The sequence below is a fragment of the Trematomus bernacchii genome, unplaced genomic scaffold (assembly GCF_902827165.1).
Source record: "Trematomus bernacchii unplaced genomic scaffold, fTreBer1.1, whole genome shotgun sequence".
Classification (NCBI taxonomy): Eukaryota; Metazoa; Chordata; class Actinopteri; order Perciformes; family Nototheniidae; genus Trematomus; species Trematomus bernacchii.
This window is the reverse complement of record NW_022987786.1, coordinates 1034643-1049042: the sequence shown is the minus strand read 5'-3', so window position 1 is coordinate 1049042 and position 14400 is coordinate 1034643. Positions and strand designations below refer to the sequence as shown.

The 14400-nt window shown below is 42.5% G+C and overlaps 2 protein-coding genes across 4 annotated transcripts in view; one reads left to right on the top strand and one right to left on the bottom strand.

The window, feature by feature from the left end:
- LOC117497556 (sialic acid-binding Ig-like lectin 15) overlaps window positions 1-1120 on the bottom strand; it is a 3067-nt gene extending 1947 nt beyond the window's left edge. The window contains exon 1 of the mRNA XM_034149525.1: window positions 967-1120. Coding sequence (XP_034005416.1) covers window positions 967-1120 — 154 coding nt within the window. The remainder of the gene's footprint in view (window positions 1-966) is intronic.
- A 4044-nt stretch (window positions 1121-5164) lies between these two features.
- Window positions 5165-12740, top strand: siglec15l (sialic acid binding Ig-like lectin 15, like). Of its 3 annotated transcripts, XM_034149540.1 has the most exons (8): window positions 5165-5235; window positions 5912-6289; window positions 7264-7623; window positions 8046-8087; window positions 8494-8586; window positions 12351-12398; window positions 12569-12607; window positions 12706-12740. In XM_034149540.1, exons 1-7 carry the CDS (start codon window positions 5187-5189, stop codon window positions 12604-12606), a joined length of 1008 nt encoding a protein of 335 aa, XP_034005431.1. In that variant the 5' UTR covers window positions 5165-5186; the 3' UTR covers window position 12607; window positions 12706-12740. The 3 variants fall into 3 exon arrangements, with proteins under 3 accessions (XP_034005431.1, XP_034005433.1, XP_034005432.1); XM_034149542.1 differs by lacking the exons at window positions 12351-12398; window positions 12569-12607; window positions 12706-12740 and adding an exon at window positions 9546-9580; XM_034149541.1 differs by lacking the exons at window positions 12351-12398; window positions 12569-12607; window positions 12706-12740 and adding an exon at window positions 9543-9573.
- Window positions 12741-14400: the final 1660 nt, after the last annotated feature.

Genomic DNA, 14400 nt, shown 5'->3' with positions numbered 1-14400 from the left:
AGGGGGTGATAGAGAGAGGGGGGAGGGGGTGATAGAGAGAGGGGGGGTGATAGAGAGGGGGGGGGTGATAGAGAGAGGGGGGGGGGGTGATAGAGAGAGGGGGGGGAGGGGAGTGTCAAATGACATACTGTCGGAGGCCGTGAATGCAGAGCACGGAGCAACACTGTGAGCACGTGCACAGCGTGGGGATGTCACATTGTAATGCACCTTTCTACATGCAGTGAAGGGCAGCATCACAAAGCAATTCTTAACAATAACAACAACCGTAATGCTTCAGCATTAAAACACCATAGACTGTAAATATCAGGAAAACACAGACACTCATCACCGAGGTATCAATATCAATGGATCCAGCAGAGCAATGGCCTACAGGCGAAACACAGAAGATCAACTAAAGATATGAACTTACCAAAGCTGAAGTAGACGGTCAGCTTCATTCATTTTCTTTCCGTGTTACTGATTGTAATCGCTATACGCTGCTCTCTCTCGTCTCCTCTTCACAACTACACTTTTCGCGGCACACGTACTTACAGCCATCAGCTCTGAATCATGAGATGATGTTTTGGTGGGGTTGCCAGCACTTTACCCCACTTGTGATAATTATTTTGCCGCACACATTGAATACAAAAAGACTCTGAGCATGTGCAGTGTAGTTTTCACAGTACACGTTCATTTCTACAGCAGAGAGAGAGGGGCAGATCGGAGCTTGCCCCACATCGCTACACAGCTCAATAGGCACACTGGGGACACTAATCAGAAGAACGCAGACTAAAACAGCAATGAGACGAATCAGACGACTAAACATGATCTTAAAATATATTTTAAGACATATATTTTTTGCATAATTTTGGAATTATTATTTTAATTACTTTCTGCTGACACTAGGTGATACTAGGGTCACCTAGTGTCAGCAGAAAGTACCTGCCCCTAATGACCAGCCACCACTGGCTCTAGGCCACTTCTCACTTGAGACTGACAGGAAGCGTTTAGTTTCACACGACTTCCTGATTTGGCTGTTTAGGTTTGAAGGTTTTCTCTCTTCTCGTTCGAGGTTCAGCCTGAGGATGAGGCAGCAGCAGACCTTCTTTATCCTCTGGGGGTTCATCACTGGTACGAGCATTTCTCCTTTTATTCGGTCCAATTAGAAATAGTTTGTGTATAGTTGACATAAGTTAATGAGTTGACGATGAACTGAGTTAAAAAAAAAGCTACGCAACAGAATATAGTGCAGGGTTAGGGTTAGGGGTTAGGGGTTAGGGTTAGGGTTAGGGTTAGGGTTAGGGTTAGTCCTCCCCTGCTCCTTCACTCATCCCCGACAGCAGCACTACTCCGGGAAGATCACCGTGAAATGGCTGGCGAGAGAATCAAGAGCCCTCCCGTTCTTCACCTGCTCAGTTACAAACGACTCCATGGAGGGAAAACACGGCTGTGCAGAGTCTGAGTTAAAATATTCTACGTACGGTGACCTTCGTCGGGGGGAGCTGTCCTTCCTCATCAGAAGGGTCCAACTGAGTGATAGCGGCACATTCTTCTGCAGGGTGGAGCTGGAGGGTTTGCTGCAATATTTCCAGAAAGAGACGCAGCTTTATGTTTCCAGATACCTTCTTCTCCCTATTTGAGCGTGTGGCTGAGAGCGCTCGTTTAGTCCTGGAGGTCAGGTCCTGGTTTTGGTGCCAAGGGCTAGTTTGCCGTTTCTGGAGAAACATTCCGGGCCTTTCTATGTGCTGGGTCAAGGGACAAGTCAAATAAATGTGTTGCGTTAACGGATGTTCACTGTGATGTGAAGAGGGTCCTGTTGGGTAGCCTGGGTTCCTAGTGGAACTCCTTTCTTTATGGGGGGGGAGTGTGACGACCCCTCCACACCACGAGGGGTGCTGTCGGCTGTGTGTGTGTGTGTGTGTGTGTGTGTGTGGTGTGTGTGTGTGTGTGTGTGTGTGTGTGTGTGTGTGTGTGTGTGTGTGTGTGTGTGTGTGTGTGTGTGTGTGTGTGTGTGTGTGTGTGTGTGTGTGTGTGTGTGTGTGTGTGTGTGTGTGTGTGTGTGTGTGTGATTGCAGGATCCAGTGTCTGATGAGCTGCACCTGTTAGAAGCCTACAAGAGGAGAGCCCAACCGGATTCGTGTCCCTCGCTCTTACTCCTCTAGGCACTCTCTCCGTGCCTCGAGGACCTGTTGCTGGTTTCGCTTATTTTGTTTACTATTAAATAAACGATTGTTATATTGTCAAACCTCGTCTCGACTCTCCGGTTTATGTTATAGCCCCAGAGCCGGGCCGTAACGTAACAGTGTGTGTGTGTGTGTGTGTGTGTGTGTGTGTGTGTGTGTGTGTGTGTGTGTGTGTGTGTGTGTGTGTGTGTGTGTGTGTGTGTGTGTGTGTGTGTGTGTGTGTGTGTGTGTGTGTGTGTGTGTGTGTGTGTGATTTTAAATGATTTTACTTGTGCATCCTTGACATATTTTATACTTAATAATAGCAACAGCAACATTGAAAGAAATGATCTGGGTAATTTATGAATATACTTAATTCAGAGAGTTAGCTTGCTTGTCTCAGTGTATGCTGCTCATCAGACACATTCAAGAAAACATGGTATTTACTAAAGTCTCATTTGGAGTTTTCCCCCACGGTCCAGTGCCTTGCTCAAGGGCCCCACGGCAGGGCAGGAGGTGAACTGGGACCTCTCCAAGTAGCATTCCACACTCCATACTAAGGTCTGGTCGGGGACTTGAACCGGTGACCCTACAGCTCCCAGTCCAAGCCCCTACTGACTGAGCCACTGCCGGACAAAAGGGGAAATCACTTTTAATTTGAGCTGAAAGTATTTTAACTTTTGGAAACAGCAGCGCATGCACATGCAGAAAAATGAGGTAATAAGGGGAGGGGCCAAGGCAGCAGGGTTTTAGGGAGGTTATAATGAATGTATTGAATTGTTTGAAACCTGCAAACACTACATTTCACTCAGGAAGACTGCCTCTACTGACGTGTGTGTAGGAGTGTGGCTCACTCACACATTCTATAAACCCACTGAGATTCAGACAGTTGACAGGATCCATTGCTGTGTCTCCCAGAGGTGTACTGGTATGTACATTGTTAGAGCCAGTATTTTGATTTTGTAAGATAGGCCACCTAATTGTGACGTCTGTAGTCAACGCACTATAAAGGACTACAATTCCCACGGCGCCTGCGCTAAAGCCACAGTGATGGGCAACCTGTTTGAGAGACGCCGACGAGGAACAGTTGTTAACCGTACACGTAGGCTACTACCCGTACACATACAAATAGTACAAGTACCTTTTAAGTTATGAAGTTATAAGCATTATCAAGAAAGACAGAATACCTAAGTTGTTTATTATTTTATTTGAGTTTTGCTTATTTCTTTTGATTATTGTAAAGGCCTATTTTCTTTGTTGCATGTGCAAAAGTTTGTTATTTTATTTTGAGCAAACACATCCCATAATATCATCTAGACCAGGGGTGTCAAACTCAATTTCATCCCAGGCCACATCAGCATTATGGTTGCACTCAAAGGGCCGGTTGTCATTTTAATTATATATAAATATACATATGTAAATATATAATATATATTAAATAATGTATTATATTACATTGTTGGCCCTGCATTGGATTATTATCAGTTCTGGTCATATCTTCCTAAATAACTACGTCTGAAAGCAGAAGTCTAGGGCAAATAATTGAAAGTAAATATTCAACAATTACACCAATTATATTTTATATTATATTCTTTGCAAGCTCTTGCGGGCCACATAAAATTAGGTCGCGGGCCGGATTTGGCCCCCGGGCCTTGAGTTTGACACCCCTGATCTAGACCATCGGAGGCCAAGCAACTCTTCAAACTGTGAGTCATTTAAAGGAAAGAAAGGAGTTAGAACTGTCTGTTTAAGGCGTCTAGTGGCTTGATGGAAAGACAAGGAAGGAAGCCACGCATCATTTACTAACTGAGGAAGCGCATTCATTTTGAGACACGATGCACTTTCATTGTGATACACATTCAATGAAGATGACTTCTGATTGTGTTCTGGTTTTATGTTTCTGTAAGTATCTGTGATTGACAGAACATCACTGTTTATTTTACTTTTGTCTTTTTTATTTCATTTTTAAGTATGAGCAGGTCAAATAAGATTGTATTCTCCTTTCCACTATGGGCTACAACAAAAGGTGTACATGTTTTGTTTTAAAAGAACTGCCATGTGTGGAATAAACAAACAAACAAATAAATAAACAATCTAGGTATTCAATTGATATATACTGGATGTCATGATCTATTATAAAAGGATGTCATATTTGAGTTTAAATGTCCAATGTTGTTTTCCTTTAGTAGATTAACAATAGGTGTTAGAGAACTCTCCCTGGTCCCCGGCTTGAGCTTCAATCTCAGGATCCATGTATCTGTGATCCTCTCCAGAATGGAAGTAGTCATCACATACAGAGCATCAAGCTAGTTCCTGAACAGTGTCCTTCACATGCTGATATCCAAGAGAGGGAGTTACACAGTCACAAGATGGAGGAATAGAAAGCAGTATTCAATGTTTACTTCAGATTAGCTCCACGTCAGAAATGATCATGCTTGTCATATGTCTATCTCCATAGAGGCTGAATCATCATGTTAATCACATAGCTATCATATGCCTCAAACAGTCCTGATGCTCTTCTAGGTAATCACACATCCTGTCATGTACACAGCTACAGTTGGGATACCTTTGTTAGCATGTGACTCACATTGGAAGAGGACGCTCACTATTTTCCCAACAATAGGACTATGCAATTTGGGCAAAGGAAATGACATCACTTTACTGTAATGCAGCCCTAAAAACCGTGGTGCCGTATCACAGTACTGGGACATCCATCCGCTGAGAGACGGTGCCCAGTTTTCATGGGAAAGTGGGCGGAGCCGTAGTTCCCACAGGAAGTTAAGTAGCATTGCTCTCATCTCTAGCAGAGGGAAAGTAACTCTGGATTCAGCTTAAGGACCCTCATGTTATAAATAAGGGCTGAAAAGGTGTTCGTACTGGGAAGGTGGCATTCAAAGCCCACCGCTACCCGGGTTACAGTGGTGTCTTTATTGTGGACTTCCTCTTTCATGCTAACAGGAAGTGGCTATTTCAATTTGACACACTACACAAGTCTTCCTGATTTTGCAGTTTTAGTTTGAAGGTGTTCTTTGGTCGTGTGTGAGGATGTGGCAGCAGCAGAGCTTTTATTTGATTATGTCGGGGATCATCACAGGTTGGTGTATTTCTTCCTTTTAATGTTTCGCTCACAAATGGTTCCACAAAAAAGGTTTAAAAGGACGCTCCACTTCTAAAAAGTTCGAAGACTTACAAGAAACAAAATAAATACTCAAATCTTTGTCGGATCAAATACCTGAGTTATATTACATTAACCTGAACATGACATAACTATTCTAAGGATGAGGGTCCATGCTTTACCAACAGAACACAAAAGGCAAACTCAGAAAATGTTTCTTAAAAATGTGAACTGCTGGCTGGAAAGAGCGGACTCATGATCATGCAGAAGTGCTCTCAGAAGTGCACATGACTTATAGGAGAAGATAGGGGAACAAACATAACGCATACTGGGCGTGCAAAGATGAACCTTTGTTGACCCCCCTGGGGTTAAACTCTGTTGTCCATTTGTTCATATCTATACAGATGTTTTGAATACACACACAGTACAAATACACACATGCATTTTAGAGAGCTGCCAGAGTGAGGAATGCCTGGGAAGGATTCACATGTGTTTTGGAACATTTGTGTTTTTATATTTGCATCGTCTCTGAAGCTGCAGCTGAAGTTTAATGGAAGAGTTTAGGCCGTACTCACCCTCCAAATAAACGTTCTGTTAAACCTGGGGAGGGAACCGATGACAAACCCACTCATCTGGATGTGATCTTCCTCTTCAGGGTCTCTCTCGGTCTCTTGGGACATGGCGGTGTCTCCGGTGGTCTTTGTCCCCAGAGGAGAAGACGTGGTCCTCCCCTGCTCCTTCACTCATCCCCGACAGCAGTACTACTCCGGGAAGATCACCGTGAAATGGCTCGCGAGAGAATCAAGAGCCCTCCCGTTCTTCACCTGCTCAGTTACAAACAACTCCATGGAGGGAAAACACGGCTGTGCAGAGTCTGAGTTAAAATATTCTACGTACGGTGACCTTCGTCGGGGGGAGCTGTCCCTCCTCATCAGAAGGGTCCAACTGAGTGATAACTGCACATTCTTCTGCAGGGTGGAGCTGGAGGGTTTGCTGAAATATTTCCAGAAAGAGACGCAGCTTTATGTAACAGGTGAGGACTGAGCGATCAATTCAGAGCTTCTGATATCCCAGCATGGCAACAACATAACCCATACTTTGGTTCCAAATCAATGACAACATTCTGAATATGTGACGTTCCTCATTTTGTACAGAACCACCTATAGCGTAATGCCAAGAGCACCACCAGATCTTGAGACTTCCAGGACGATACACGGTGCTAAACTGAAATGGAAGTGATTGACCTCAATGTATTATAACATTATCCACTGACCTAAGTAATACTTGTTGTGTTAAATAATATGACAATTGTTGGGGAAATATTTTCCTCGGCCCACACCTTTGACCCAGTCTATCAGTTTGTAATGACCTCACAGAGTGTTTTGTCTCCCTGTTCCTGCCTGTTGGCGTAAATACTTGGGTCTGGGGTACGAATCTTCGTAATTGGTTTGGCATCCGTTGTGTCAACTCGTGGCGCACGACATCTCTTGTGAATTCTCCGGCCGACGCTCCAAATAAACCACCAGTGTTTTCCATCAAAGCTCCATCTCTCCTCGTGTCTCTCTGAGTCCTGTTTCCAATTGCTTCAGAACTTTCCATCACAAGAACACCAATAATGTTGTTTCACACAGCATAGAAAGACAGTCATCAAATGTTGCATGCTGCATTACGACCTGCGAATGTCTTACGTTAATTGGATGTTATTTGGTGTGAATGCTGAGAAGCAAAATATGTTCTTCATATTTTTGAAATCCTGCCGCGTTTTTTGATTGCCTTCTTCTCCCACATTTTACATCACATTTTACATTAGTCATTTAGGACATGTGCGCTATTAATCCTCACATAATTTCAAAAATATTAACCATCATTCAATGAAATTTCAGCTTTTCAGCATACAGCATTCACACCGCAATTTGTCCAGGAATTGCATCGTGTAGTTATGGTACCTTTGTCCATCCTTTCTACTCGTTACGATAACAGGGAATTCATTAATTTTCCTTTCTGCAGTTCAACCCCAGATCCTGAACATGTCCGTGGTGGAACCGGGTTCAGACGGCGCCCCCCGGAGGCTGCAGTGTGAGGTGGAGGGCCAACCGCTGCCCAACGTTACCTGGCTGTCGGCCTCCGGGACCCCGATACAGGACCTGGAGGTGAAGAACCAGCAGAGAGGCCCTGCCCGGCTGCTCAGCTCGGTGCCGTACCTGCAGGAGGTGCTGAGCTGCAGGGCGGAGAGCCGGCTGGGGGCCGCAGAGCGGAGACATCCAGCCGCACACAGTACAACTCTCATCATATCTGTGAGTGTGAGCGGCCTCATCGTGCTGCTGCTGCTGCTGGTAACCGGATGCATCGCTTACAGGAGGAACAGAGGTACGCTGAAACACAAACCCCACTTTCAAAGTTAAAAAAATCTGAATTTTCTGAAAAGTCAGAATGTTGAGATTTTTTGAAGCAAGTCAGAATTTTGAGATTTTCTGAAAATACTCAGAATTCTGAGATATTAAAAAAAAAAAACTGAATTTTGCGATTTTTTGAAAAAAGTCATAATTTTCAGAAAATAGTCAACATTTTGATATTTTCTGACTTTTCACAAAATAATGATTATTTTTTTTTAAGGGTCATCATTTTGAGATTTTTCTGAAAAAAGTCATAATTTTGTGAAAAGTCAGAAAATAATCAGAAGTTGGAGATTATCAGAAAAAATCTATTTGACCAAATCTTTCTCTTGAATTTCTAACTGTTCCATTATTCTAAAATCCCTTCATTTTTTCCTCCTTCCTCCTCTTCTTAAGTTCGAGCCGCCGCATCCCCAATTTATGCAAACGCTGAAACAGGTACGCAATTCTCTACATTTTTCAGACATTTACAGAAAGTCCTAAAATCCGGAAATGACTGGCATTTACCCCTACCCGTCCCCTGGTCTTGAGGTCAATGGTTTTCTGAATGTGATTTTGGTTGTTATCCTGAAATCAGGTCTGTGGTTAACACAAGCTGAAGAAATGTTTACTCTTTGTTCTACGACATAAATCATAAAGTGGTGTTAAAATGTGGAGATTATCACGTTTATTATCCTCGACGTGTAAGTATCATAAACGTTGAGATTATTTTCTGCAATAATCGAAAATCCCTTTGGACCAGGGAGATGCTGCCTTCAGGGACCAACACAGAAATAACACATCCCTGCACCACTCCATAAAGGAAAGATATACATATTTTAGTTTTCTTGTGTTTTATCCAAAGTGGAGAATCACCGCCTGCAGGACTCGGACCGTCCTGTAGGGGGCAGCGTCGAGCTCCAGCTGGTTTACTCTACTCTGAACGACGCCTCTTCATGTGAGTCTAACGGAAGTTATTAAAGTGACTCTTTAGCCTGTGGATCTAAGAGATATAATACCAAAAAGAAGCTGTACCACAAATGACATTATGCTGATTTGTATTCCGTCGGCACAAACCAAATCTGAGGATGGGGACCTTATACTTTGGGTCTTTTCTTGTGAATGAGGTTCAGCATTAACGTCCACTGGCGCATTTCCACTACACGGCCTCGCTCGGCCTCGCTCGGTATGGCTAGGCCTCGTTAGGACTGGCTCACTTTATGGCGCATTTCCATTACAGTTTAGGAACTGGGGTAGTATCTATAGTAACGCAGTGTAGGCGGAGCCGTGACGTCATCTTCAATGAGAACCCCAGAAAAACAACACAGCCGTTAGCTGTTAGCACTCAGAGCTCACAGCTCCTCATATCTGTTCAGAAACTAGACAAAAGTTAAACAAGTACAAACCACAGACTGCCTGTGTCATGGTGAATACAGTCGCTGCTTTATTTATGTCTGTATAGGCCGTTGTTGTGAGTGTGGACGGTCGGAGCATATACTGCGTTAGCTTAGCCAATCTCCATTTAGAAAACACGCATTTTAAAGGGCCCATGTCATGGCCATTTCCACTGATCATAATTACATTGTTGAGGTATACTAAAATAGATTTATACTGTGCAATTTTCCAAACTCACATTGGTTTCGCATACAGCATCTCTGTCAAGCATGTGTATTCAGCAGTATTCACTTTCTCCACTAAACGACTCGTTGGAGCTCTTGCCCCCCCCTCCCTGTGAGCCTAGTGTGCTCCGATTGGTCAGCTCGGCCACTCGTTCTGATTAGTCAACCACCAGAGAGGCTGCGCCCATGTCTAACAGTGCTTTTCCCGGCTGCTCTCAGCGTAACATCAGTCTTATCATGGCGTCGGCACAGCCGTATATTTTATATACATATATATTTTTAACTGTTGTTATAGAAGAGTGTGACGGCCCCAGGGCCTTTGTCTTACGATGGGATGGAGCTGAAGAGGCTAATCAGCACGATCACGGACACCTCCGGACACTACGGCCCCAGTCTCTCTCCAAAGCGGCTGCAGGAAGACTAACTCTGCGATCCTCTCAACCACCTATCTCTCCATTTACCACAATAAATGTGCCGTGGTTTTGTAAACTCGTGTATGTCTTCTTGTCTTTGTGGCCTACGAGCCGCTCATAACAAAGAGTAAGTTATTTTTACCCGTTATAAACTACTACTGTTTGATGAGAAATCAAATCATGGTTTGCTATATATGAATTCAGGGAAGAAAGGATAGGCCTACTAAGTATTTCCATTAAACTTTATTTTTAGAAATGTACAAAATGAACATAAATATACATATATACACACGGTATATCATCCATTCCTCCTCCTCTTGCCTGCGCACAGCCGGTGCGGTGCCTTTTAGCACGACGCCTCAGTAGTAGTAGAAGTGCCTTTTAGCACGTCATGGATTGTCCGCCAGGATCTGGCTGGACGAAATCAAATGCAAATCACAAAATATTAGAGAAACTTAGTTGTTTTAGATTCGTTAGTAGTAGTTGTGTAATGAACAGCTTGCCTGCTAATATGCTAACCTAGCTTTGTTTACCTTGGTAGCTAACACGATATGAACGTTAGCTTGGAGGAAAGGCAACTATAATGCAGTGTAATAAAACTACTATGAACAAAAGCTAGTGGTTCATATTAGGCTAGCAATAACGTGTTTATAATTGCAATCGTATACGGGTATTCTGCTACCATACAATGTAACTTGCATGAATACATTGTTTTGCGCTAGCATACAGCTAGCCTCGTTAGCTACATGCAGTATATGTACGGTCACAATGTACGGTAAATCACAGTACAGTATACTGTATGAGTATTCCGTGTGTGTGAATGCAGACATTCTCCTGCTATGAGATACATGTATGCAAGGCCATCTGCTGATATTAGAGTTGATATATGGAAACTCTAGCAACTTAGTTAGCACAGTTAGCACTGTGTCAATGGCTTAGCAGTCCAACACAGTTTACACATTTAAACAGTCTTGTTTGATAAATACACAAATAACAATGCAAACTTACAGGTTGTATACCCAGATCTTCCCCTGCTCCAAACGGTCCAAACAAGCTGTGCATATCCGGCCTCAAACTGGGCAATGTTTTGGAAGCTTTCGTCTGTGAAATGCCGGTTCTTCGAACCTCTGGAGGAGGAACACGCCGCTGCTGGTGTGGCCATAGCTCTTCGGGATTGGTCCATTTCGTTTCGGGTACCGCATGACATCAGGCGGTACCCGGAACTAAATGGAAGACTCAAATGGGCAGTGACGTATCTCCAACGAGGCGTTTTGGGGAGGTATTTTCTGTGTTAGAGTTTTACTCGCTACAGGGTGTACTTTGAGGGTTTTGACTCTGCACACCGTTTACATGCATAAAAACCTTCATAACACACAAGGGGACGGGTAATAACCGGAAAAGCATGACATGGGAGCTTTAAAGTGACTCTTTAACCTGTGGATCTAAGAGATATAATACCAAAAAGAAGCTGTACCACAAATGACATTATGCTGATTTGTATTCCGTCAGCACAAACCAAATCTGAGGATGGGGACCTTTGGGTCTTTTCTTGTGAATGAGGTACAGCATTAACGTCCACTGGCGCATTTCCACTACACGGCCTCGCTCTGCCTCGCTCGGTATGGCTAGGCCTCGTTAGGACTGGCTCACTTTATGGCGCATTTCCATTACAGTTTAGGAACTGGGGTAGTATCTATAGTAACGCAGTGTAGGCGGAGCCGTGACGTCATCTTCAATGAGAACCCCAGAAAAACAACACAGCCGTTAGCTGTTAGCACTCAGAGCTCACAGCTCCTCATATCTGTTCAGAAACTAGACAAAAGTTAAACAAGTACACACCACAGACTGCCTGTGTCATGGTGAATACAGTCGCTGCTTTATTTATGTCTGTAGGCCGTTGTTGTGAGTGTGGCCGGTCGGAGCATATACTGCGTTAGCTTAGCCAATCTCCATTTAGAAAACACGCATTTTAAAAGGTTTTTCCCCTGCCGTCTGTCTGCAGACTTGTCAAACATTAATTCATGGTTTTTACTAACCGGTATCAGTATGTTGTTACTTCGGCATCATTTTGAAACGTGTATTACAATTAAATCACGGTCAGATATGTCCATCTTGTTGTAGTTGTAGCCCCCTTGCCAGCGATTCTCTCTCTAGTTTAGCAAACTCAGCCCGACTCAGCCTCGTTGTCTCTGGCCCTAGACCCACGATTTTATGAGGCCAGAAAAACTGTGAATTAGGACCCGCCGGCCGGTACTAGGCCAAGTGGAAACGCAACCAAAGACGGGCCGCTGACGTCACAGCTCTCTTAAACCGGGCTGCGGGCTGTAGTGGAATCAAGACTCAAGGAGTAAATTATGTTTGGGGTTAAAGGTCCGTTTGAATCACAAAATACGTTTTTACCACTAACTCAAGAAGTCATACGTTATATATGATAGCTTCACACAAATGTCTAATTGGATATAATTATGAAGTTATGACATTTTAGACGAATATGGTGCAATCTGTGCATAAAAGTGAGGCGGTACCTCTGGCTTGATTTGCTCTCATAGCATGTTCTCAGCTAGCCTCTGGTTGCTGGTGTTGTCCTCTCCTTTCCTGGATAAACATGAAGCTCATTTGAAATGCAAAATATAATGATATAAGCAAAGCAGCCGCCTCTCCTCTGATGCGAGCTTCTGGTTTCCTCACAGCTCAACATGCCGGTGTGAAAAAGCCCATCTCCCAGCAGGAGGAACCCGGTGAGTGTCAGGATGAATTGAATAACACAGACATTTGGAGACGTGACTCTGGATCAGGATTATCTGATCAGAGGATTATAGATTAGAGTATTTGATCAACTAGATGTTTCATGGTCGAGCTCATGAAACATTGATTTTAAAGTATAAACTAAAACTGTTTTTTATTTCAGTTGTCCTCTACTCTCCTGTGAACATGAACAGTGACTAAGGTATGAATATAGCTTCTGTTTTTAAATATCGTTCATATTTTTACACAAAAATCTCATGTGCTTTATTTATAATTGATATTGTTTTTGCTTTGTTCCAGAAATATCAAGAACTCTGGGAGATATCATCAAGGGGGGGGGGGGGGGGGGCAAGTACTCGGAACTTGTGCTTGAGGGAAGTAGAAGTACTCAGATCTTGTACTTTAGTAAAAGTAGAAGTACTCAGATCTTGTGCTTTAGTAAAAGTAGAAGTACTCAGGTCTTGTACTTTAGTAAAAGTAGAAGTACTCAGATCTTGTACTTGAGTGAAAGCAGAAGTACTCAGATCTTGTACTTTAGTAAAAGTAGAAGTACTCAGATCTTGTTCTTGAGTGAAAGCAGAAGTACTCAGATATTGTACTTTAGTAAAAGTAGAAGTACTCAGATCTTGTGCTTGAGTAAAAGTAGAAGTACTCAGGTCTTGTACTTTAGTAAAAGTAGAAGTACTCAGATATTGTACTTGAGTAAAAGTAGAAGTACTCAGATCTTGTACTTGAGTAAAAGTAGAAGTACTCAGATATTGTACTTTAGTAAAAGTAGAAGTACTCAGGTCTTGTACTTTAGTAAAAGTAGAAGTACTCAGATCTTGTGCTTGAGTGAAAGCAGAAGTACTCAGGTCTTGTACTTTAGTAAAAGTAGAAGTACGCAGATATTGTACTTGAGTAAAAGTAGAAGTACTCAGATCTTGTACTTTAGTAAAAGTAGAAGTACTCAGATCTTGTGCTTGAGTAAAAGTAGAAGTACTCAGATCTTGTACTTGAGTAAAAGTAGAAGTACTCAGATCTTGTACTTGAGTAAAAGTAGAAGTACTCAGATCTTGTACTTGAGTAAAAGTAGAAGTACTCAGATCTTGTACTTGAGTAAAAGTAGAAGTACTCAGATCTTGTACTTGAGTAAAAGTAGAAGTACTCAGATCTTGTACTTGAGTAAAAGTAGAAGTACTCAGATCTTGTACTTGAGTAAAAGTAGAAGTACTCAGATCTTGTACTTGAGTAAAAGTAGAAGGACTCAGATCTTGTACTTGAGTAAAAGTAGAAGTACTCAGATCTTGTACTTGAGTAAAAGTAGAAGTACTCAGATCTTGTACTTGAGTAAAAGTAGAAGGACTCAGATATTGAACTTGAGTAAAAGTAGAAGTACTCAGATCTTGTACTTGAGTAAAAGTAGAAGTACTCAGATCTTGTACTTGAGTAAAAGTAGAAGTACTCAGATCTTGTACTTGAGTAAAAGTAGAAGGACTCAGATCTTGTACTTGAGTAAAAGTAGAAGTACTCAGATCTTGTGCTTTAGTAAAAGTAGAAGTACTCAGGTCTTGTACTTTAGTAAAAGTAGAAGTACTCAGATCTTGTACTTGAGTGAAAGCAGAAGTACTCAGATCTTGTACTTTAGTAAAAGTAGAAGTACTCAGATCTTGTACTTGAGTGAAAGCAGAAGTACTCAGATATTGTACTTTAGTAAAAGTAGAAGTACTCAGATCTTGTACTTGAGTAAAAGTAGAAGTACTCAGGTCTTGTACTTTAGTAAAAGTAGAAGTACTCAGATCTTTTGCTTGAGTGAAAGCAGAAGTACTCAGGTCTTGTACTTTAGTAAAAGTAGAAGTACGCAGATATTGTACTTGAGTAAAAGTAGAAGTACTCAGATATTGTACTTGAGTAAAAGTAGAAGTACTCAGGTCTTGTACTTTAGTAAAAGTAGAAGTACTCAGATCTTGTGCTTGAGTGAAAGCAGAAGTACTCAGGTCTTGTACTTTAGTAAAA

Coding starts and splice junctions, on each gene's coding strand:
- siglec15l (XM_034149540.1), top strand. CDS start 5,187: ATGTGGCAGCAGCAGAGCTTTTATTTGATTATGTCGGGGATCATCACA. Junction 6,290..7,263: donor GACGCAGCTTTATGTAACAG/GTGAGGACTGAG, acceptor TCCTTTCTGCAG/TTCAACCCCAGATCCTGAAC. Junction 8,088..8,493: donor TTATGCAAACGCTGAAACAG/GTACGCAATTCT, acceptor TTTTATCCAAAG/TGGAGAATCACCGCCTGCAG.